The 24,051-nt window shown below is 39.4% G+C and overlaps 1 protein-coding gene across 2 annotated transcripts in view; it reads left to right on the top strand.

Annotated features, from left to right (window-relative positions):
- AAMDC (adipogenesis associated Mth938 domain containing) overlaps nucleotides 1–14,252 on the top strand; it is a 41,021-nt gene extending 26,769 nt beyond the window's left edge. For both annotated transcript variants that reach the window (XM_069070929.1, XM_069070928.1), the window contains exons 3-4: nucleotides 12,068–12,163; nucleotides 14,062–14,252. In XM_069070929.1, coding sequence (XP_068927030.1) covers nucleotides 12,068–12,163; nucleotides 14,062–14,202 — 237 coding nt within the window. In that variant the 3' untranslated portion in view covers nucleotides 14,203–14,252. The remainder of the gene's footprint in view (nucleotides 1–12,067; nucleotides 12,164–14,061) is intronic.
- Nucleotides 14,253–24,051: the final 9,799 nt, after the last annotated feature.

Consider the following 24,051-nt stretch of genomic DNA (forward strand, 5'->3'; position numbering starts at 1 on the left):
ATGTAATGTTACCCAGCAGAATGTAATGTCCTTATAGAGAGGAAGTGTTTTTGTTTGTCTTTATCCCTAACATCTAGTACAGTGTCTTATATGTGGTAGGCACCCAATGCTTGTTGAATTAAACTTAAGGGACTCAGTGTCCTGATCTTAGTTTGCTATATTAGAAGCCAGCTGATAAACTAATTCACACTAGTATATGTTATTCACATGTATTTTTCAAATCCACACTAGGAAATGTTATATTTTTTAAAAATTTACACTGGAATATTTTATTCATCTATTAAAAAACCTTGGAGTTCATTGCTTTTGCAACAATGAATGTATTTCTAGTGGTAAAATTTCAGATACTGGGGCGGCCAGGTAGCACAGTGAGTATGAGCACCGGCCCCAGAGTCGGGATGACCTGGGATTGAATCTGGGCTCAGACACTTAGCACCTACCCAGAAACACCTGGCCGTGTCACCTTGAGCAAGTTACGTAACCCCAATTGCTTAGGGGTGGCCAGGTGGTACAGTGAGTAAGAGCACCAGCCCCAGAGTCAGGATGACCTGGGATTGAATCTGGGCTCAGATACTTAGCACCACACCCAGAAATAACTGGCCATGTAACCTTGAGCAAGTTACTTAACCCCAATTGCTTTAAAAAAAAAAATTCAGATACTGGGGACTGGGGAGGAAGAGGTAGAATCTTCTCAGTATCCAACAAATCAAACTATGTGGGCATGAGGCCAGTCCTCTCTGGTCACTTTGCATCATCTCTTCCTCAGTTAAGGTTTATGTTTCTAGACTCAACAACACTATCTGCATGACATTTTGTCTCTCTGTCAGTCTAGAGAGTACTAGACCGTAGGATCTCAGACTTGGAAGAGACTCCAGAGATGATCTAATTCATCCCGCCGTCTCCCTCACAGCTTTCCTTTACAGCATCTCTGATGGATGGATACAAAGGCCAAAGTGGCCTTCTCTTTTACACACACACACACACACACACAGACACTCTCCATCTCTTGGCCCACTACCTTTGTACTGGCTCCTCCCCTCCCCCTACTCAAAATGTGTTCTGTCCTTACTTCTGTCTCATGGCAGCCCCCTCTTCTGCCTTCTCCATGGAGCCTTTCCTGATCCTCTCAAACTCTTATGTATTTGTTCTCCTTATATTGTTTTTGTACATACTTCTTGTTTTCTTCCCCATAGAATATAACTGCCTTTCAAGGTAAGGATTGTTTCATTTATTATATTCATATCCCCAGTAGCTGGCACAAAGTAGAGTAGAGTCTTATCAAATGCTTGTTGATGGAAATAAAAATCCAGCCTCTTCTTGAACACTTTCAGCAAGAAGTTTACTTCTTTCTGAGGCACCTTATACCTTTGTTAGGTGGCTCTGATTGTCAAGAAGTTCTTCTAGAAAGCTAAAAGCAGTCTTCCCTTTGCTTACAAAGACAGGTGTTGGTTCTGCACTCTGTAATCACATAGAATGAGTCTAATCTCACTTCTATCACAACACATTTTCAGATATTTGAAGGTAGTAAATCAGGTGTGCCAGCTATACTATTATTATGGATGAGTTGGAGAGATACAGACTAAACACAATAATACAATTAGGTGTATTCAGAACTTGTTGGATAGAACTTGCTGGACTCAAAAAATCAGTGATTTGAACAAAGGCATAAATTGTGTGTACTCTTATCATCTTCTCATTTATAGGTTACACAAAGCTGGGAGGGACAGCTAACAGCTGATTGGCTGAATCTAATAAGATGAAATTTAGTAGAGATAAGTGTAAAGTTTTACACTTGTGTACAAAAAATCAGCTTCACAGTTATAGAGAAAGAAATCAAGGTTTTATTGATCTTCAGGCTTAATGAGTCAGCATTGTGGTGTGGCAGCCAAAAGATACTGTGATCTTGGGCTTCATTAAGAAGACCCAGCTTTTAGACATGGGGAGGTGATAGAACCATTGTACCCTTTCATGCTCAGGCCTCTTCTGGGATGTGGTGTTCATTTCTGAGCATCATAGTTTAAGGACTTTAATAGGTTGGAGAATGTGCAGAAAAGGCAAACGCCTCTGTCATGAGAATCAGCTGAGGAAATTGGACAAGTTTGGCCTAAAAACATAAGATTCAGTGGAGATGCAAATAGCTATCTTCAAGTACTTAAAGGGCTGGCTTTCTCCATATGGCCTCAGAGGACAAAACCAAGAGCCAGGAGCGGCTGGCTGGCTAGGTGGTGCAGTGAGTAAAGCACTGGCCTGGAGTCAGGAGGACCTGAGTTCAGGTCCGGCCTCAGATACTTAACACCCACACAAAAGAACTAGCCATGTAACCTTGGGCAAGTTACTTAACCCCAATTGCCCTCCAAAAGGCAAAAAAAAAAAAAAAAGAAGAAGAAAAACCCAAGACCAATGGGTAGAAGTTACAAAGAGGAAATTTTGACTTTGTGTTTAGGAAAAACTTCCTCACATTTAAAGCTGTCCAAAAATAAAATGGGTCCCATCAAGAGATGGCTGCACCCTACACCTAAAACACTTTCTCTCCTCACCTCCACCTCTTAGCTTCCTAGGATTCCTCCAAGTCTCAGCTGAAGTTCAAGTTCTACAAGAACCTTTTCCCCAGTTCTGCCTTTCCCCTGAGACAATTCATTCAGTCAGTTATTCAGTAAATACTAATTGAGTGACTTCCTATGTGCTAGGTGCTGAGAACACAAAAAGAGGCAGAAGAAAGTCCCTGTCTTCAAGGAGTTCAGTCTAATGGGGGAGATAACATGCAAACAAATATATACAAAACAAGCTAAATACAGAATAAATGGGAAATAATTTAAAAAGGGAAAGCACTGGAGGTTAGAAAAGGGGTTAGAAAGGCAACCTGTAGAAGGTGGGGTTTTAGTTGGGACTTAAAGGTACCAGAAGGTAAGTAGTCAGAGCAGAGAAGGGAGAGCTTTCCAGGCCTGAGGAAAATGCCCTAAGGCAAGAGATGTCTTGTTTGTGGAATAACCTGGAGGCCTGTGTCACACTGCTAGTAGGGTGTGTTAAATGTCTGAGGCCATATTTGAACTCAGGTCCTCCTGACTCCAGGGACCGCTGCGCCACCTAGCCACCCCTGTCATAATCTTTAAGATGCTCTTTGCGGGAGATGGCCAAAATGAAGACTCCTATTTCCATGAGGAGAAACTAAAATAAAGAATGCTAAAGGGACCTTTCTTTGTTGTTTTTGTTTGTTCTTTATTGGGGTTTTTTGTTTGTTTTTGTTTTGGTGTTGATTCCTTTTTTTTTTATTTAATAGTATATTTTTTTTCCAATTACATGTAAAGATGGTTTTTATAAAACTTTTGAGTTCCAAATTTTTCTCCCTTCCCCTTTCCTAAAAAAGTAAGCAATTTGATATAGATTATACATGTACAATTATGTTAAACATATTTCCACATTAGTCATGTTGTGAAAGTAGAGTCTGAACAAAAGGGAAAAACCACAAGAAAGAAAAAACAAAAACCAAAAAAAAAAAGGAAAAATAGTATGCTCCAATATGCATTCAGGCTCCATTCTACATTCAGACTCCATAGCTTTTTCTCTGGATGTGGATAGCATTTTCCATCTTGAGTATTTTAGAATTGTCTTGAATCATTATATTGCTGAGAAGAACTAAGTCTATTATAGTAGATCATCACAGAATATTATTGATATTGTGTACAATGTTCTCCTGGTCCTGTTCACTTCACTCAGTATCAGTTTGTGTAAGTCTTCTTTTTCTGAAATCTACCCGCTCATCATTTCTTATAGAACAATAATATTACATTACATTACATTCATATACCATTCCTTGTTTAGCCATTCCCCAACTGATGGGCATCCCCTCAATTTCCAATTCTTTGCCCCCACAAAAAGAGCTCTATAAATATTTTTGTACATGTGGCCTCTTTTCCCTTTTTTATGATTTCTTTGGGATAATAGTGATATTGTTGGATCAAACGGTATGCACAGTTTGATTGCCCTTTGGGTATAGTTTCAAATTGCTCTCCAGAATGGTTAAATCAGTTCACAGTTCTACCAAAAATGCTTTTAGTCCAGTTTTCCCACATCTCCAACATTTATCATTTTCCTTTTTTGTCATATAAGCCAATCTAATAGGTGTGATGTAGTACCTCAGAGTTGGTTTAATTTGCATTTCTCTAATCAATAGTGATTTAGAGCATTTTTTTCACATGACTATAGATAGCTTTAATTTCTTCATCTGAAAATTGCCCATTCATATCCTTTGACCATTTATCAATTGGGGTAAAGGGTCTTTCTTTGAAGTGAACAATGGAATTCACTTCATGGAATCATAGAAAATGAGACTAAAGTGGTCATTATCATTGCCAACAACAGTTTCAATAAAAATTTATTGAGTCTACTCAGTAGGCTCAGTGCAAGTCCCTGTAGGGGATCTAAACAGGTAGGTATAAGATAGACCCTGCCCTCCAGGAGCTTAAAGCCAGCTAATTGCATCCTTACCATGTTAATGAATCCTAATTATGACTAAGAGTGCTTTTCATATGCACAAGCTGAGTCAACCCAGCCTAGGTTTGTACCCAATCAAAAGCAAATCTACTTATTCCAGTTATCTGTCCACTGACAGACAAAAGACTACTGGAATGTCTCCAAGGCGTCTTCACTCTCCCAGAAGAACCAACACTTTGAGGTCTGAATCTTATTGGGAAAAATCTTGGGGAGCTCTGCCTCCATGATAAACATCCCACTGATAATAATACTGTGTGTTCTGGCTCTCTTAGAACAATTAGACCTGTTTCAGAGATCTGCATTACTAAAACTCTGATGCTGCCTTTTAAAAGATGCTTTTAGTCAGTTCCCTGAGGCTGTAAAGGCTGGGCATGTTCACTGAACAAATCCCAGACTGCTGACCTGTGTTCTTCCTGTTCTTGAATTTTCACTTACTGAGTTAGCTGATTGATCTCTGCTGTTGTCATGGCTCCATGGCTACCTATTTCTTGTCTTCACAGAGTTATTTACGCAAGCAGCTAGCATGGTCTACTTGATTGGAATTAGAGGTGTCTTGAATTTTTAGTAGTGGGCCACATGATCAGAATTCCATCTGTCTGGAGGCCACATAATGGTACCAGCAGTCAGATAGTTAAGCCTTACTGGTTCTACTAATGTTATCTGTGCTAGCTTTTTCATTACATTAAAAGATCTGTTGGGGGATGGGATTGATCATTGATCAACCTTCACTGATAGAGGTCACAAACCTTCAATTGTAGACAGTTTTATGAATTGCTGTAGTAAAGAAAAAATACTACCTAGTAGCCAGCCTCTTAAGCTAAATTTGTCTTTGGACAACAGGAAAGCAGTCCATTATAGTGGACTGATATTCAGTTTTTTCCAGCTTGACCTACTAGAGCTTATACTCTATTGATATAATCTTCAAGAACTCAGGATTAACTCTTTATCACCCTTAATGAAAGGTATCTTAGCTAATTAGGTAAAAATATTTTTGTTAAAATTCTGTCAGGCAGGCCTCAAATACTTATTAGCTGTGTGACCCTAGGCAAGTCACTTAACCCTGATTGCCTTCAAAAAAATTCTGTTAGGTCATAAGAATGACAAATATGAATATAAAAATATATGCAAAGGTTTCTATGAAAAGTGATGTCGATTTTTGGGGGGCTTGGGGTTTGTTTTGTTGGGTTTTTTTTTTTTTGGAGGGGGAAGGCAAGGCAATTGGAGTTAAGTGACTTGCCCAAGGTCACACAGCCAGTAAGTGTTAAGTGAGGCTAAATTTGAACTCAGGTCCTCCTGACTCCAGGGCCAGTACTCTATTCACTGTGCCACCTAGCTGCCCCTCATAGTTTTTTTTTTTTTTAAGAGAACTTAAGGAACAACATATAATGAATCTACCTGTCAACAAACAATTTTCATGCTTCAACTACAAAAAAATTAATATCAGCAAAACTGAGTAAATATAATGGGCAGTTTGGGGTTAACCTTTATTAAAATTAGTATGCAAAGCCTTTATTTCTTTTAGCATCGTTAGCATCAGGGATATAATTCCATAAACAACCATTTGTAACCACTTTTTATGTTATTTTGTATAATCGTTTGTAGAGTTTGGGTGTTTGTGTTTGTTGTTGCCTGTTCTTTGGGCTTGTTAGGGAGAATTAAATTCTTGTAAAAACAAAAGTATCAGGCAAACTATAACCCTGTTTCTAGTGGCCTGCATTTAACCTGTTTGTTGTTGTTCAGCCATGTCCAATTATTTGTGACCCCATAATGGTGGTTTTCTTGGCAAAGATACTGAAGTGATTTGTCATTTCCTTTTCCAGTATATTAAAGTGAACAGAGGTTAAGTGACTTGCCCAGGGTCACATAGCTAGTAGGTATCTAAGACTGGATTTGAACTGAGGTGTTGCTGACTCCCAGCACTCCATCCACTAAGCCACCTAGCTGCCTCTGAGGCCTCGTATTCATGGACCAGGATCTTGATTGTGGCCCTGTGGATTACCCCTCTATAGGTGAGTGCTTAAATCACTTGTGTCAGGTGGTTGATGCTCTTTTGTAAAGGTCTTCAAAGATGGGTTCTTTATAGCTTCCCTAAATAGCCATCCCGTTTCTACTTATTAACAGTAACAGGTATTTGTAAAACATTTGTTACAAGTTTGCAAAGTACTTTACATACATTGCTATTTAATCCTTACAACTGCAGGTATTGTTTTATCCATTTTGCAGAGGAAGATACTCAGGCTAAGAGGTATTAGACTACTTTACTGTGTTCACACAACTAGTAAGTGTTAGAAGCAGAATTTGAACCTAGGTTGTCCTAGCTCCAAATCCAGCACTCCTGCTATTATCATTCCCTCTGCTCTCTGCTCTTCTTTCTCTCACTGTCTACTTGTTCCTCCTCTGCTGCCTACAAACACATTTCGATTTTCCCCATTCCCCCAAAAATCTGTCTTTTGACAGTGCCGTCCTCTTAGCCTAATGTAATATATTTCCTTTCCCTTTAGCAACTAAACTCCTAGAAAAAAACTATCCTTGCTCATTGCCTCCACTCCTTTCTTCTCATACACTTCTCAACCCTTTGTAATATGGTTTTCAACTCAAACCGATCTCTCTAAAATTACCAGTGGGCTCTGAATTGCCAAGTCTAATGACCTTTTCTCATTGCTCATCCTCTTTTACCTGTCTTACAATATTTGACACTTTATATTCGCTCCTTCAGGGTATTGGCATTGTTGTGACACTGCTTCCCCTTGTTCATCTTCCTTGCCTGCCTACTCCTAAGTCTCTTTTGTCAGCTTATCATGCGTGTTCCCCTATACTGTGGGCATCCTTCAAGGTTTACTCCTGGGCCATCTTCTCATTTTTCTCCATGCCCTCAAAGTGATCTTATCAACTTTCTTGGATTCAGTGATCTTTATTTGTATGACCACAAATCTGTATATCTGGCTCTATTCCCTCTTTGACTCAAGTCCTATATCACCAGCTGCCTGTCAGACATTTCAGAATGAAAGTCCCTTATACATGGAATGTATCCTTACGTGCCTCTTAGAATTTCTAGATTCCCTTAGAACTCAGCTAAAGCACCTCCTACATGAGGCCTTTCCTGACACTCCCACTGCAAACACTGGTCTCCCCAGCTTCCATCTAGTGCCTCCCCCAGCCCAAATTACCTTTTATTTACTTTGTATACATTTTATAATTACCTGTATGTGTATATGTTGTTTTCCCAAAAGAATGTACGCTCCTTGAGGACAAGAACTATTTCATTTTTGTCTTTGTATCCCAAGCACCACATACATTCTGGGCACATAATAGGGACTTACCAAATGACTGTTGAGGAATTGATTGATATGACGTGCTGCACGTTCAGTGATCTGTGACAGTGGTTTTGGTCCTTAGGGGAAAATATTATCATTTCCACCCATTCCTGCTTTCTTCCATAAAAACAAAAAAACCCTACAAAACAAACTTCATCAGAATTAATGTGAAAAATTATAATGCTTTTGAGATTTCTGATTTTTTGTAATAATAACATTTTACATTTCTGTAGTTCTTTGGGAGATAGGTGGCACAGTGATAGAATGTGGAACTTGTAGGCTACAGAACTCACAGAAGGCATAGTCAGAAGCAACTCCATAATGCCTGACATCATTATAACCTTGAACAAGGCACTTCATTCACCTGCATCTCAGTTTCTTTGTCTATAAAATAAAGGCAATGGCCTAGATGATCTTAGAAGTTCCTTCCAGCTCTGATATTCCATGACTTCATTAATAAAGCTATGCATATCCTAAAAAAAGAAATGAAACTCAAACCCAGCTTGGGTCAGTCCTTGCCTGTCCCCCATCCTCCCCATGAGGGTACTCAAGGCAGGGACCCAGGCAGGTGAATCTTATCTCCTCCAGTCAGTTAACAAACATTTATGAAGTGCTTACTATGTGTCAGGAACTATATGAAGTATTAAACTGAGGATGTGAAGGACAAAAAACAGAACCTGTCCTGAGAGCTCACTTTCTAATGGAAGAGATAGCATGTAAATAACTGAGCATATACAAGAAAGATACAGAGTGAATGGAAGGCAGTCTCAGAGGGGAAGCCACTAGCAGCTGAGGGGACTGGGAAAGGCCTCTTGCAGAAGGCAGGATTTAAACTGATTCTTGAAGGAAGCCAGAGAAATTAAGTGATGAAGGTGAGTGCTCCAGGCATGGGGGACAGCCATTCAAAAGCACAGAGATAGGAGACAGAATGAGGCAGCCATGCAGCCCAGTTCTCCAGGCTATACCCACCAGTAAGGGAGGAGTCAGAAAATGAAGGTCAAGGAAATACAAAAAGGCTGTAAGAACAAAAATTTCAAGAGAAAAACCTTGAATAAAAGGCCAGTACACAAGCAGGTAAGTCAGAAAGAAGGTTGAATAGTAAATCTTGAAACGTAATTCAAAACTCTTTTTAACAAATACTATAAGACAAAAGAAAGTGAACCAATTTCTGAAGTACAGAATCCTAAAGGAAATGGGAATTTTTTTAAAAAAACCGAAAACTTTTACTTCCACATACCATAAAATTCCTCAGCATACTCTCAGTTGAATCCTCTACAGAGTACATTAACTGAAAACAAATAAACCAACAATCAAGAGTGATTGACATTGGTTGTATGTGCAACCTTTCCTTTCATAGTTTATTAAAAAGATGAGCCAATGCTTCTTTGGTACCAACATTGACCATCATTTCTGATTGTTTTTTGCCATTTAAAGTTGTCTTTATTTACATAGTTGTAGTAATTTTATATGTTGTCCTTTTGGTTCTGCTTTGTACACTCTGTATCACTTCGTACAAGTCTTCCCATATTTCTTTGAATTAATTAAGTTTGTCATTTTTCATGTCAAAGTGATCTTCCATTACATTCATACTGCAGTTTATTTAGACACCCCCAAATCCATGGACACATAGTTTGTATGCTTCTTTGTTTGTTTCTTTTGCAGGGGGATATTTGCCATTATAAATTGTGTCACTGTAAGTGTTTTCACGTAGGCAGGTATTTTATTCTTATCAGCAACTTCCTTGAAGTTTAAAACTAGTATTGAGATGGCTGAGTATTGGTATACAAAGTTTTATCCCATTATTGCACAATTCTGTAATGATTGGAACAAGTCACAACAATGAGTGTGCCTTTTTTCTTTTACCAATTTAATATACACAAGGTTGTGAAATCTCAGCCTTGTTTTAATTTGTATATTTTCTGGTTACTAATTATTTTGAAAAAGCATCTTATTCGATGAATATTTCTAATTTAACTTCATTTCAATTTGAGCGCTTACTGTGTGCCAAGAACTGTGTTAGGCATTTAAGAAACAAACAAACAAAAAACCAGTCTCTTTCCTCAAGAGGCTTCCATGCTCCTAGGGAGGGTGGAAGAAGCAAGTTAACGTGTACACAGGCAAGTAAATAGCAAATGTATGCAAAGTAATTTTGGGGAGGAGACACTATAAGAGCAGAGGGTATAGGAGATGAACTGGAGTTAAACCTTGAAAAGAGATGGAAAGAACAAAAGGACCGAAGTATTTATAGTAGCTCTGTATAGTCACAAAGAACTAGAAACTAAGGGGGTGCCTATCACTTGGGGAATGACCGAGTACATAAATTGAATCATAACACAATTTATTGTACATGAATGGAATACTGTTGTTAAGAAATGATGAAGGGGATAGTTTCAAAGAACCCTGCAGAAACGTATATGAACTGATGAAGAAGGAAATGAGCAGGAGCAAGGAAACAATTTGCACTATACAAATAGCATTGTAAAGACTAACAACTTCGAAAGACTTCTGAACACTGATGAATGCAGTGACCAACAACAATTTTAACTACTACTCACCTCCTGACAGAGAGATTGTAATGGATCCAGGGTTCAGGATGAGACATAATTTTTTTTTTTTTACATAGTACAAGAATTTATTTTGCTTGTATATGTGTGTTACAAGGATTTTGTTTTCCTGTTTTTCTTTCCAATAGAGAGGGGTGGTAGGAGTAAGATAAAGTAGTTTTGTTTTTTCCTGAAAACTTTTTTTTTTAAATGGCCAGGGGTTCCAATAGGCAGAAGTGAGTACAAGAATCATTATAGGAGTAGGGTCAGCCTATGCAGAGGCATGTGGCCAGAGATAGAATGTTGTCTGTAGGACCAGCAAGAAGGTCAAGTTAGCTAGAGTATGGATTGTGAAGAGAAAGAATGTGAAGTAGGCCTGTGAAGATGGATTAGAATAAGATTTTGAATGAGTTCTAAATGCCGAATACAGGTATTTGTACATTATTCTAAGGGCAGTAAGGAGCCACCAGTGCTTTAGGAATACCAATTTGGAGAGGGAAGTGAGGAGGGCTGACTAAGAGTAAAGATACAGAGATGAAGATGAGAAATACTGAGGAGTTATTAACCTCCATTGGTTATAGAGAGTGTGAGAGAAGAACTGGGGATGACTCTAGGGTTGTGAACCTCACTAGAACATTGATGGCACCCTCAACAGAAAGGAGTTAGGGGGGGAAGAGGATTTAGTAGAGAATGATACAGAATTCTGTTTTAGACCTGAGTTTGAGATAACTGTGGGGTGTCCAGGTGGTGATATCCATCTGGCAGTTAGCCATCTGATCAGTTGGGAGAAATACTGGGGTATACATAGATTTTGGAGTTATCTGCATAGCTTATACTATTAAGCTCATGGGATCTTATGTAATATCCAAGACACAACATGGAAGAATATAAGACCATGACAGAACCTTAAGACATGCCCAAGGAGAAGGAAGCAGGATATGGGTGATGCTCCAGCAAGGAGCTTGAGAATTTTAGCAGTCAGAGAGATGGGGGACAAATGTCACAAAAGCCCAGGAAGGAGAAAGTGTCCTAGAGGAAGGAGTAGTTAACAATATTGCATGTGTAAAAATAATTTTTAATTAGGCTAAATGAGGCCTACAGAATTTAGCTAAGTGAGCTAAAAGAATTTTATAACAATTAGAATTGTCCAGACATAGCATGATGAGTTTCCTAATGGAGAAGTGGGTTTTTCATCATTTCTAGTATTCAGGAAGAGGCTGAAAGACCTCTTGAGACTGTTGTAGAAGGTATTCATATATCAGGTAAGGGTTCTTTAAGATCCCTTACAACTGTGAAATTTAATACAATTTATCTTAAGGTGCATTCATATTCAGTTACATTCCCTTTCCCTGGTAGTTCAGAATCCATCAGCCTCTGAGTATTTGAATTATTTTTCCTTACATGTAAATTTTACCATGATTTAAAATTCTCTACCAGTTAAAAAAAAAAAAAGACACCAGAAAGACAAAATGTAATTTACGTGATATAAGAGAAGACAAGTATTTCATAGGATCATGGAGTAGTTTAAGAAGTTATCTTCCTCATCTGCCTAGCTTTAGGCAGAACTACATTGTCCTTGTCAGGTGAAAACCGATCTACTTTTAAAGTACTTTAGACAAGGAGATTCTCATAATATGCTGTGAGAACTCCCATTTGCAAAGGAAGGATAAAGAAACCAGTGTCCCGGGCACATAGTAATCTTTTTGTTTCCATATCCAGCATTCGCCAGGTGTGCAGCCTGCAGATGTGGAGGAAGTAGCCAAAAAGGGGGTCCAAACCCTTGTAATTGGCCGTGGAATGAGCGAAGCATTGAAGGTATGTATGGGACACATTGACATGCCTTATGGTAGTGATCTCCTGGACCCTACTTTTTCCCATTTTCTGTTACTGTGGAGTCTGTAGCTTTGTGAATTCTCTATCTCAGGGCTCCTGAACCAAAATGGGACCTGTTTCAGGTGCACAGGGTAGCGAAGATAGGCTCAATGCTTGTATCCTCTCCCTTCCATTGTGCTCTTCCATCTCTGGGTCTTTGGTTTCTTTTTTCCAGGAAGGGTATAGGCCTGCTGTTCTCAAACAACTCTACTTGTCATTACTTGGCTATAAGCACTTTCATGGTGCTTTTTTTGTACAGGTTTTTATGCTCCACTTGAAACCTTCCCCAGAAAGGCACAGCCAGGAAGCGTGGAGGAAGGAGGGGAGAAAACATTGGACAAAATTCACATCTATAAACTTTCTCTTTTAAATCTTTGGAACACTATTGAAAGGTACACAGAGGCAACTATTATCCCAGTTGTCCAAAAAATAGGAAATGGCTCCCATTTCTAGTCCTTTTTCCTCACTAAAAGAGTAGTTGGTAAGTGTTTTCATCCCCATTTTACTCATGAAAAAACCAGGGCTTAAAGAAGTTAAGTGACTTGTCCATAGTCATATAACTGGGAAATTTCAGGTTGATAACCAGCCTTCTACACATCAGTGCTCTTTTCATCGTGCTATGCTGTTCATCTTTTATGCCATAAATATATCTAGTGACTCACCCAGTGTAAGCCACAGGCAAAAGACAAATAAAAATCTCTAGATTGTGACTCATTCTTTTATACACTGGCAGAATGAAATCTGAATACAAGATCTGAGTTTATTTTCTCACACAAGTGAAATTTCTGGAAAACTGAAGGTTAGCTGCTTTAAGTACCAAGTTTTTAATTTTTAAATTATAACTATTTTCGATGTTCTCCAACATGCTCTTCACAGCCAGAGGCTAAACCAGTGGAGCATACCTTCTGGAAGGTCCTGCCAACCTGAAAGGCCTAAAGATAAAATATCACATGCCTATTGTCAGAAGACCAGTCTAACCAAACACATGCAGTTGGCCCCTAAAAGGAGAATTGTATTTTGGCCACAGTAATTTATAAGATCATCTGCAAAAATGTTTAAGGTTTGTGATACACATCTGTGGAAGAACTTCCCCCTCCAGTGAAGGCACAGGTGTATAGAAGCACTGGATGAAAGCTTTTCTTATGGCTAACACAGTTCCCTGTAAACATAGTAACTTGAATAGAACTAAAACCTTTCCTGATGACTTGAGATCATTATTGTTAACATCAGTCTTTTCCAACTCAACAGTCCATTGCTACTCTAAGAGCTGAGCCTGCTGCTACACTAAGGGGCCCCATACACTTAGATATTTGAGGGATTTTTAGTTTTTGTTTCGTTTTTTATTTTTTTCTGTGTCTGCTATTTATATAATTTAGCTTTTCTGGCTCTTCCCTCCCTGGCATGTTATCAGCTGTCACTTTTTGTTGGTCTCAGACTGTTTTTGTACAGCCTGATCCTGCCTTTCTGATTTACAGTTTCTAATCTGCTGCAGACTGGAATCTGAGATTAACAACTCAGATTAACTGAGATTAGAATTCGTTTTAAAATAAGAATAAATATATAGACTGGAGTAGGGGCCTCTTATGAAGAGAGTTTCAATGCATAGACTTCATGACACCTATTTGAGCTGTTCAGACACCCTTTATGATCCTTCTGGGTTTTCAGTTATATTCTAAATAGTCAAAGTTGCTAGATTAGTGATGTTCCCATGAATGAGACGTTACCATCATCAATGTTGTTGAGTAGTTCTCCTTTGTTTCCTAATGGTAAAGAGAAAGGGGCCATTAACAGTAGCTGGGTCTTTAAACTCAAACTTCATTATTTATTTATCTCTTTCCCAGGTGCCAGCATCCACTGTGGACTACCTCAAGAGACAAGGTATAAATGTACTGGTCCTCCAGACAGAACAGGCTGTAAAGGAGTACAATGCCCTGGCTGCTCAAGGAGTCAAAGTGGGAGGCATCTTCCACTCCACCTGCTGATGACACCTTGCAAGTTTAGAGAAAAATAAAACAATGATTTGTGAATGTGACTTTTCACTTTTACCCTTTCCTTTCACCCCAGTCAGTCATTAAACACCAGCTACATGCCAAGCATTGCGCTAAATGCTGCAAATACAATTAGGAAAAAGACATTCCTTGCCCATAAGGAGCCTACATTTTAATGGGGAAAGAGCACACAAAAGAAAAAGGGGGTGGGAAGGGAAGGTATCTGGTGAAGGGACATAATAGAGAAGTCTTAAGGAGTGCAGCCCAGTGGAAAATGCAGAAGGGGCCAGCCTGGACATGAAGGAGGCAGTGACTGCCCAAAGGCAGGGCTGAGATGATCTTGCAGGATGGTGAAGTTCCTGGGGCACAAGGGAGAAGTCCAAAGGTGTGCAGCTGGTTGGGAAATAAAGAAGTCTCACTAAGTCTAACCCGGGCTGAGGAAGGGTCTGTAGGATGAGCGACAGAGGTAAAATTTCACTATAGGAGATTACTAACAAGGTTAGGTGATATTTTTGTCAATCCTTGAGCTCTTGGGATTTTCTGTACCGTGTGACACTTCTGATTCTTGAACAGTCTCTCTTCCCATAATCACCATAAGACTTTTTTTCCTACTTGTCTGACCATCGTGGTCCTCCTACATACCATGCATAGCATCCTCCAAAACTTTGTCCTAGGCGCTCTTATCTTTCAACACCCTTTCTGGTTGATGATTTTTTCATTCTAATGGCTTCATTTTAACACCTGCCTTACTAAAGACAATCTACTATATAGAACAATACTTCATTAATGACTTATGGGTGATATAGTCATTCACATTATTATAATTCACCTCAATTATTACCCTGTCCCCCAATCCAGCAACTTGGGGGCTGTGTCTGTGTTGAAGGGTGTCTGTGGACTAAATGGCTTCAGGGTGACTCTTACATGTCAGCCCTGTTCTCTTCCCTTTACATCTCCCACGTGTTATCCATTGACACCTCAAGCTTGACCTTCCAAGAGTGAACTAAATCAGAATTTCTTCCCAACTTCCCTAATCTTATCAATCACCAAGAATAGAAAAGTATTTACTCATTCTCATGCTCTCACTCCATTGAAGTCTTCCTCTTCAACATCAAGTTTCATTTATCTCCCTTCCTCTCCACATTGCCAGTTCAGGCCCATATCACCTTTCACCTGAACTATAAGAAGAACCCCTTAATTTATCTCTTTACCTAAATTCTCTCCCCATTCCAGTTCATCTTTCCCACACCTGCCAAATAATCTTGCTAATGTCTAAGCCTGACTCCCACTCAGAGATTTATAGTGGATTGGATCCTCATTGCCTAGGAGATAGCTGACTTAACCTGACTTAGAAACTACTTTTCTAGCCTTCATATCACTCCTCCTCACATGCTCTATAGTCCAAGCAAATTAGCATAACTATATATTTCCCCAAACTGGATTCACTTGTTATTACAGTAACATAGACTTCCAAACTCATTTTTGAACTGAAGCTGCCCCTTTGAAGTTATCAGTAATCTCTTAATTGCTAAATCTAATGCCCTTTACTCAGACCTCTATAGCATTTGACACTATCACCACCTCTTGGATGTTCTCTTATCTACAGGTTTTTGTGGCATATATATATATATATATATATTCTCCGGTATAGCTAGTTATTTACATATCCTTCATTAAATGTCCCAGGCAAGGAGGTAAAAGGAAGGCTTGGGCTGGAGGTTCTCTTGAGCTCAGGAGACAAGAGCTTCATTGGTTTTTACCAATCACATGTCTGAAACATGTTCAACATTAAGGTGGTGAATCCTCTTGGGAGTGGAGAACCACCATATTGACTAAAGAGAGGCAAACCAGCCCAGATTAGAAACAGAGTAAATCAAAGTTCCCATGCCAATAAATAATGGGAGTAGGCCTGTTAGTCACCCCTACCCTTCCAGCCTAGGAAAGATGTGTGTGTACATACATACATACATACATACATATACACACACACACACATGTACGTGTATATATTCTCTCTTTTTACTTTTCTTTTGTCCCTAGCACTCAACATGGCGCCCAGCACATTGTGTTTAATAACTTTGTTGACATTTCTTTCATTGCTTCCACTAATAAAATCATATCCATGTCTGATGTTGAACCATTTGGAAATGCCAAGGATTTCAGTAATCAGAAAATTAACCCCCCCACCCCCATTTTGAGTAACTATAGCTACTGAGAAGACAGGAGCTGCCTCACAGGCAGAAGCAGTTGCCAGGCTACATCTCTGCAAAGTTTTATTCTCATATTGAGAACTGCAGGGGCTGGACTGGAATTGGGGCCAGCAGTCTCTACCACACTGCTATTCTAGGTCTCTGGGTTGGCTCCATCAGATTCTGTGGTAATCATTTTGACCCTTTGTAATGAAAATGGGAATTTGAAGATCTTCCCTGCCCCTTAATAGATCTAGGGGGAAGTTTGAAGACCTCCCCTGCTTTGAAAGTAAACTCTGCCCCCTGATAGGCTGAATGTAATTACATGAAGCCTGTGATGGAGGGAGTTTGCTGAAGGGAAGCAGAGCCCAAAGGAAGCTGGTCAGAGCTATCCAGACAGTGGGAGAGAAAGGGCATTCAGGCAAGGAGGTAGAAAGGTTTGGGAGTAGATATTGATTTTAGAATGACAATTGTTTTTTATTTTGTTTTTTGCTTTTTTGGAGGGGCAATTGGAGTTGGTTGCCCGAGGTCACATGGCTAGTGTTAAGTGTCTGAGGTCAGATTTGAACTTAGGTCCTCCTGACTCCAGGGCCAGTGCTCTATTCACTGCACCACCTAGCAGCCCCAAGAAACAAGTGTTTTGTTTTGGTTTTTTGCTGGGCAATTGGGGTTAAGTGACTTGCCCAAGGTCACATGGCTAGTTTTTTTGTTTTAAGTGCCTGAGGCCGGATTTGAACTTAGGTCCTCCTGACTTCAGGGCTGGTGCTCTATTCACTGCACCACCTAGCCACCCCTTAGATATTGATCTTGTATTGGTTTGTGGGAAGGCTGAAGGATGCTGTAGCTCTCACTGTTATTATGGCTTCTGAATATCTTTGGTACTATGATGAAATTGGCTTACTGGTTTTGGGATTCTATTTTTCTGGTATCTAAATGAATGCTTCAGTTCTGTCCTCTACTTGGAGAGTCTAGTATATTCTGTGATTGAACATCATGTGATATTTATATTCACGATCTTGATCGTGATGGTGGGCACTGTAAATATTGCATTGGCACTTACACCCTCCATGCTGGAAAATCAAATTGTTGTTCGACTTGGAATGTTCCGCATGGAGAAGAGCAAAATTAGGGCAAATATGAGAGTTGGCTTTAAGTATGTGGAAAGGGAATTGGACTTGTTCTTGGTATAAGAAGGCAGAACTAGAAGCAATGAAAGAAGACCCAAAGAGGAAAAGTTGGGATGAATACAAAAACTTCCTAACAATAAGCGCTATCCAAAAATGGAGCTTGTTCACTGAAGGTAATGATGGGGTTGGTATCCCATCAATGGATGTCTTAGAGCAAAAACCATATATCAGATATAGTTACTCCTTCATTCTTCTCTGGGTTCCACTTATGATTTTCCAGACTTCTTTCTCTATCATGACCCAGCAAATTTCTCACCTGGAAGTTTGCTCCTCCCCTATGGCTCCTTCCTCTGTGGGTCAGTTTCACCCATAACCTCCATTTTAAGGCAAGTCACGTTGGCTCTTCATTCCTCTCTGGGATCCGCTCCTCACTCTTTGAACTTTTTTCTCCACTATGCCTTCTCACAGGTACCTTCTCCTTTCCTTTTCCTGACCCCCAAGCTTTTCAACTTCCTTTTATGTGATGTCTTACTTTATTTGCTTGTATTTGTATTCCTAGAGATTAGCACATAGTAAGTGCTTGATAAAGCTTGTTAACTTGACTGGATATAGGAAGGATTCTTATTAGGACATAGGCAGGGATGTGCTAGAACCAGCTCTTGAACTGCTAAATTTTCAGTGAGCATTTATACTTCAGAAGTAAACAAATGCTATATGGTAGGGCTTAATTTAGTGTGTTGTCAATTGCCTGAATTTTTTAAAGTAATGGAGAAAATGTTAATAATGTGGATAAACCTTCAAAGTGTGTTGTGTGTACATTTCCTCCCACCTGCACCTTGAGATTCCAATGTTAAATATTTACCAATACACCATTGGATATTAGCTGTACTAGACGACCTCCTAGTTCCTGTCCAGCTCTGTGATTCTGCCATTCTGGGAATTGAATTAGTTTGTGAATTTCCCACACAGGCATAGCTAATAAACAGCTAGCTGGATCCAGAATTAAACACATGGAGGAAGTGAGTCTAATTCCAAACTGATCACAACTGCAAAAGCTCATCTCTCTAACACAAATGCTTTCAAAGATAGATACAAACATATATGTATCTAAATGTCTCGTGTATATCTCAAATATGTATTATACATATATTTCAAAGATATATCGATACACACACAGCATCACTGTAGGAATGTGAAGCAGAAACTAATGCAATCTTCAACGCAATCAAGCTGCTCTGCAGCTTTTCTTCTATAAGATTCTTGTCTGTCTTTCTATGAATCCTCCAAGGGAGAAAGGGGAAATTAACTGAACATCTTTAATGTCCCCCCCCCCCATTCTCTTTTTAAGTCTCATGTGTACTTGTACAGAACTAAAGTTATTTTGCTGTTCTATCCCATTCTAGTTCAATGACCAGTTCACCTTGGTTATAGGTGTCCTTGAGGGTATCTTTTGTGCCACTTTCAAACAAGTAACTGTTAATAATGTGCTTATTTACATTCACCATGTGTCATTCATTCCATGATTCACCTTTATACAAGTAGGTAGGTAATTTATTATCCTCATTTCACAGGTGAAGAAATTTAGGTTCATTAGAGTTAAATGATTTGCCCAAGGTCATACCATGAGCCTCACACCCAGTCCTTGCCAAGCTCAAACACTATGTTGCCTCTCTTACATTTGCAAAGGAAAATGAAAATTTGTAAAATGCAAATGTACATTTGTAACAGGACTCTGAGGTCGACTCATTGTCCAGAGCCTAACTGTAAATTCTAGCATTTTAATCCTGGGCAATATTCTCTTCCTGTCATGGAGAAACTGAGGCTATCATGAGCTCTGAGCCCATGTGAGTGTCCTCCATGCTGGGGCTTTTAAAGCTGAACCGAATAAAGTAAAAAGGTGGTTTTGCTTTCAGTTTTGGAGAGAGATGGATTTAAAAAAACTGATGGAAGAAGAGGAGGAAGCAAGCAATTCAGATAGGCAGATCACAGGTATCTTGAATGGGGAATAAAACCAAAGTTTTGGAAGTCAAACCATCTCTGCTCAGAAAAATCTCTGCCTGAGAGGTCCAGGAACCTGAGATAACTGGTTAAGTGCTTCGATTACCCTTTGCCTCTATTGCTGACTATAGGCATTTACCCAGAGTGTCTACTATTTGAGTACATTTATAATTTAATTTAATTCATGCCTATAAAAGCATCCTACCCTTGACATAAAATTATGATCAATCTTAATAGCTTTATGATGCATGTCTATATATTAGTTGCATGCAGGGAAAACCGTGATGGAGGATTAGTTTGATTTACACACACACACACACACACACACACACACACACACACACACATTTCAGAGGATTTGACCTCTAGCCAGAATGCTAGAGGGCAGGAGGAACAAGAAGGGCAACTTGATCATGAGAAAAGGTCATGATATTGATCATTTTATTACCTCCCTAACAGCAGAGATAGATGACCTATGTGAACTGGAATTGTTTCACCCCTGAGCTAAAATAAGTCAATGTCATAATCAGAACCAAATGTAACTTAAAACATGAGTGCCTCGGGGGAAAAACCTCATCCTTTGACATAAAAGGGTGTGTAGTAGAGAAGAACTAAGGGAATTCAGAAAGAATCTATCCAGCCCATCCTCCTATCCAGTGGGAGGAGAGACTAAGAACAAGTGCCTTTAAAATTTTTTTGGTTTGTCTGATACAGGGAAGAGAAGAAGGAAGGGAATAAGCATTTATATAACACCTACTAGATATTATGCATTGTGCTAATCACTTTATTTTCAAACTAGTGAGGACCATTTGATCCTCACAACAACGCTGACAAGTAGGTGCTATTAGTAACCCCATTTTACAGTTGAGGAAACTGAGGCAAACAGGATTAAGTGACTTACATAGAGTCATAAAGCTGCTAAGTACCTGAGGTTGGATCTGAACTCAGGTTTCCTGACTCCAGGTCCAGCTCTCTGTCCACTGTACCACCAGTTGCCTCATAGAACCAAACTTTGCCTCACAGAGATACCTGTTCATTATAGATGGGAATTATATCTGGGATATATGTATATTTTTAATTTAGTGTTTTGAGAATTGGTATTTTAATTTTTCTTTATGTTTCTCTTGTGTAGAATTTTTTGCTACATTTGTTTTACTATGATTTTCATTTTTACTTTCTGAATTTTAAAATATTTTTATGATAATTCATTTTCTTTTAAAGCTTGAGTTTGAAGTTGAATTTAGCCCAACAGTTGCTACTCTTGGAGATTATTGATTACTGAATTCTTTGATTTAATTTTAAATTTGATTAATTCTTTTCTATTTTTCTCAATTTTGATATGAAATTTTCTTTGAAATAACTTTTATTTCCTTTTGTGATATTTTCTTTTCTCTTACTAAAGTTATCAGAAAGATTATTTTTCACTTTGAACATGTTTTGGATTTTGTTGTATTCTAATTTATTTTTCAGTGGCTTCCCTCCCCTCACCCCCCTTTTCTGTATACCTAGTTTGCATTGTACTGAATCTACTGCCCTGATATGTTGCAATTGAATATTAATGAATGCTAATTATTATATAACTTCTTATTGCTGTGCTAGTTGAATACCTTTTCATAGTTTTTATTTTCATATTTGTCTTGCTGATAATCTGCTGATAACTGATGCATTGCCAATAGTTGCTATTGTTATTATTGCTGCTGATTTCCTTACTGCTAAATATCTATAATCTAAAAGTTTGGCAATATTTTTGGTCATTTAGTGAAATTGTCATCTGATAATTGGCTAAATATAAGCATTTTGAATCAATATTGTAAAAATATGAATGGATACTTAGAGAATACTGTCATTTTATGAATGTTAACATTCAAAAGAAATTACTGACATTTGGAGTAAATCCTGTGGATGCAACTGGGAATATTATAAAAGTCTTGAAGGGAAAGTAAGAATTTCATTTTGTTGTTGTTACTGAGACATTTTCCAGTTGTGTCTGACTCTTCATGACCCCGTTTGGGATTTTCTTAGCAAAGATACTGCCAGCCCCTTTAGCTCTATGTTCTTCTCTAGCTCATTTTACAGAAGAAGAAACTGAGGCAAACAGGGTTAAATAACTTCTCCAGGGTCACACAACTAATAAGTGCTCAGATTCAAACTAAGGTCCTCCTGACTCCAGAGCCTGGGTGCCACCTAGCCACAGAATTGACTATAGAATGGTCCATACGGGGTAAGGTGAAGAGAATCCATTAAGGATATGCTTAGTGAATAACTGGACTCCTTTGACCACTTAAAAAATACCTGACTTGCTGCATCTAGGTGGCACAGTGAGTAGAGCACTGGCCCTGGAGTCAGGAGGACCTGAGTTCAAATCTGACCTCAGACACTTAACACTTACTAGTCATGTGACCTTGGGCAAGTCACTTAACCCTAATTGCCCTGCCTTCCCCCCTCCAAAAAAAAAAAGAATGTTAAAAAAATAAAATTAAAATACCTGACTAAATTCAAATAAGAGTAGCCAGAAATTGGTTCAGAATCCTCCCTTTAAAATGAAAGGATCTTGTAGAAAAGGGACAATATCATTGATAAAGATTATGGCATAGTATAGCAGTTGAGGTGCAAGTTTGGAATCACATTTAGGTTTTCACCTATACAAACAATTAAAGCAAAATTCTTGCTATCAGATTCAAATTCTTCATTTGTGAATGATGACAGTTCCATATTTTCCATGCCCAAAGATGAGAATTTTGCTTGCTCCCAGGTGGTTATAGGTGTCCTTGAGGGAACCTTTTGTGCCACTTTCTTTTTTTTTTTCTTTAACGTGTGCCCTTTTATTTGAACTGGTCTTAAGTCAGTGTACAGGTAAAGCTCCTTCCCTCCCCCAACTACTGGCACCAATCTCAAAACTCGCAGGGAGACTATAAAAGTCCTCATTCACATCTATGTTGGGTGCCAGGAGGGAATTTAGCGAGCCATTCCATATGGCTGACAATTTAAAAAAAAGGAACAAGTATTAAGGCAGAAGATACAAAAAGTTTTTTTAAGGATTACATAATTTACACTTAAAGCCATACTAGTACTTCCCCCCTCCCCCTTCCCCTCGGGATCTGTCACATCGCTCCTTGACAGCCTTCACAGAGGCCTGTAACTGTCACAATGCATTAGACAGTATTTGGAATGAGTATTAAAAAAAACCAAATGTACAATCAGAGTCCTGAAGCCGCCCTGGAGAACTTTGGGGATGTTTGCCTCCAACATACCTAGACTGCTCATTACCTTCACCGTTCCAGTTTTTAAATCCTGAGTTAAGCACAAAAAAAAAAAAAAAAAAAAAACCACACACACACATAAAAACAAATAAAGCCATGCCAAGCTCATCTCTTTTTTTGGGCAATTATCATGTCATCATGTCACACCCTTTCACACAAAAAAAATTAAAAAACACAAAGTCCATTTAGAAGCATTTGCGGTGGACAATGGAGGGTCCAGATTCATCATACTCCTGCTTGCTGATCCACATCTCCTGGAAGGTGGAGAGAGATGCCAGGATGGAGCCTCCAATCCAGACAGAGTATTTGTGCTCAGGTGGGGCAATGATCTTGATTTTCATTGTGCTGGGAGCTAGGGCTGTAATCTCCTTCTGCATCCTGGCAGCAATGCCTGGGAACATGGTGGTACCACCTGACAACACGGTGTTGGCATACAAATCCTTACGGATGTCAACATCACACTTCATGACTGAGTTGAAGGTAGTTTTGTGGATTCCACAGGATTCCATACCTAAGAAAGATGGTTGGAAGAGAGCTTCTGGGCACCAGAACCTCTCGTTGCTAATGGTGATAACCTGACCATCGGGGAGCTCATAGCTCTTTTCCAGAGAGGAGCTGGATGCAGCAGTGGCCATCTCCTGCTCAAAGTCTAGGGCGACATAACACAGCTTCTCCTTGATGTCACACATGATTTCCTTCTCAGCTGTGCTGGTGAAACTGTACCCTCTCTCGGTCAGGGTCAGATCACGGCCAGCCAGATCCAGACAGAGGATGGCGTGGGGAAGGGCATAACCTGCATACATGGGCACAGTGTGGGTCACACCATCACCAGAGTCCATCACAATACCAGTGGTATGACCAGAGGCATACAGGGACAGCACAGCCTAGATGGCAACAAACATAATCTGAGTCATCTTTTCTCTGTTGGCTTTGGGGTTCAGGGGGGCTTCTGTGAGCAGCATAGGGTGCTCTTCAGGGGCCACACAGAGCTCATTGTAAAAAGTATGATGCCAGATCTTCTCCATGTCATCCCAATTGGTGACAATACCATGATCAATGGGGTACTTCAGGGTCAGAATATTTCTCTTGCTCTGGGCCTCATCCCTCATCTTTCTGGCCCATACCCACCATCACACCCTGATGTCTGGGGCATCCAACAATGGAAGGGAAGACAGCCCGAGGGGCATCGTCTCCTGCAAAGCCAGCTTTGCACATTCCAGAGCCATTGTCAACCATGAGAGCAGCAATATCATCATCCATGGCGAACTT

This window comes from Petaurus breviceps, unplaced genomic scaffold (genome assembly GCF_028583685.1).
Source record: "Petaurus breviceps papuanus isolate PSGF00001 unplaced genomic scaffold, PetGlider_PUasm1.0 90823, whole genome shotgun sequence".
NCBI lineage: Eukaryota > Metazoa > Chordata > Mammalia > Diprotodontia > Petauridae > Petaurus > Petaurus breviceps.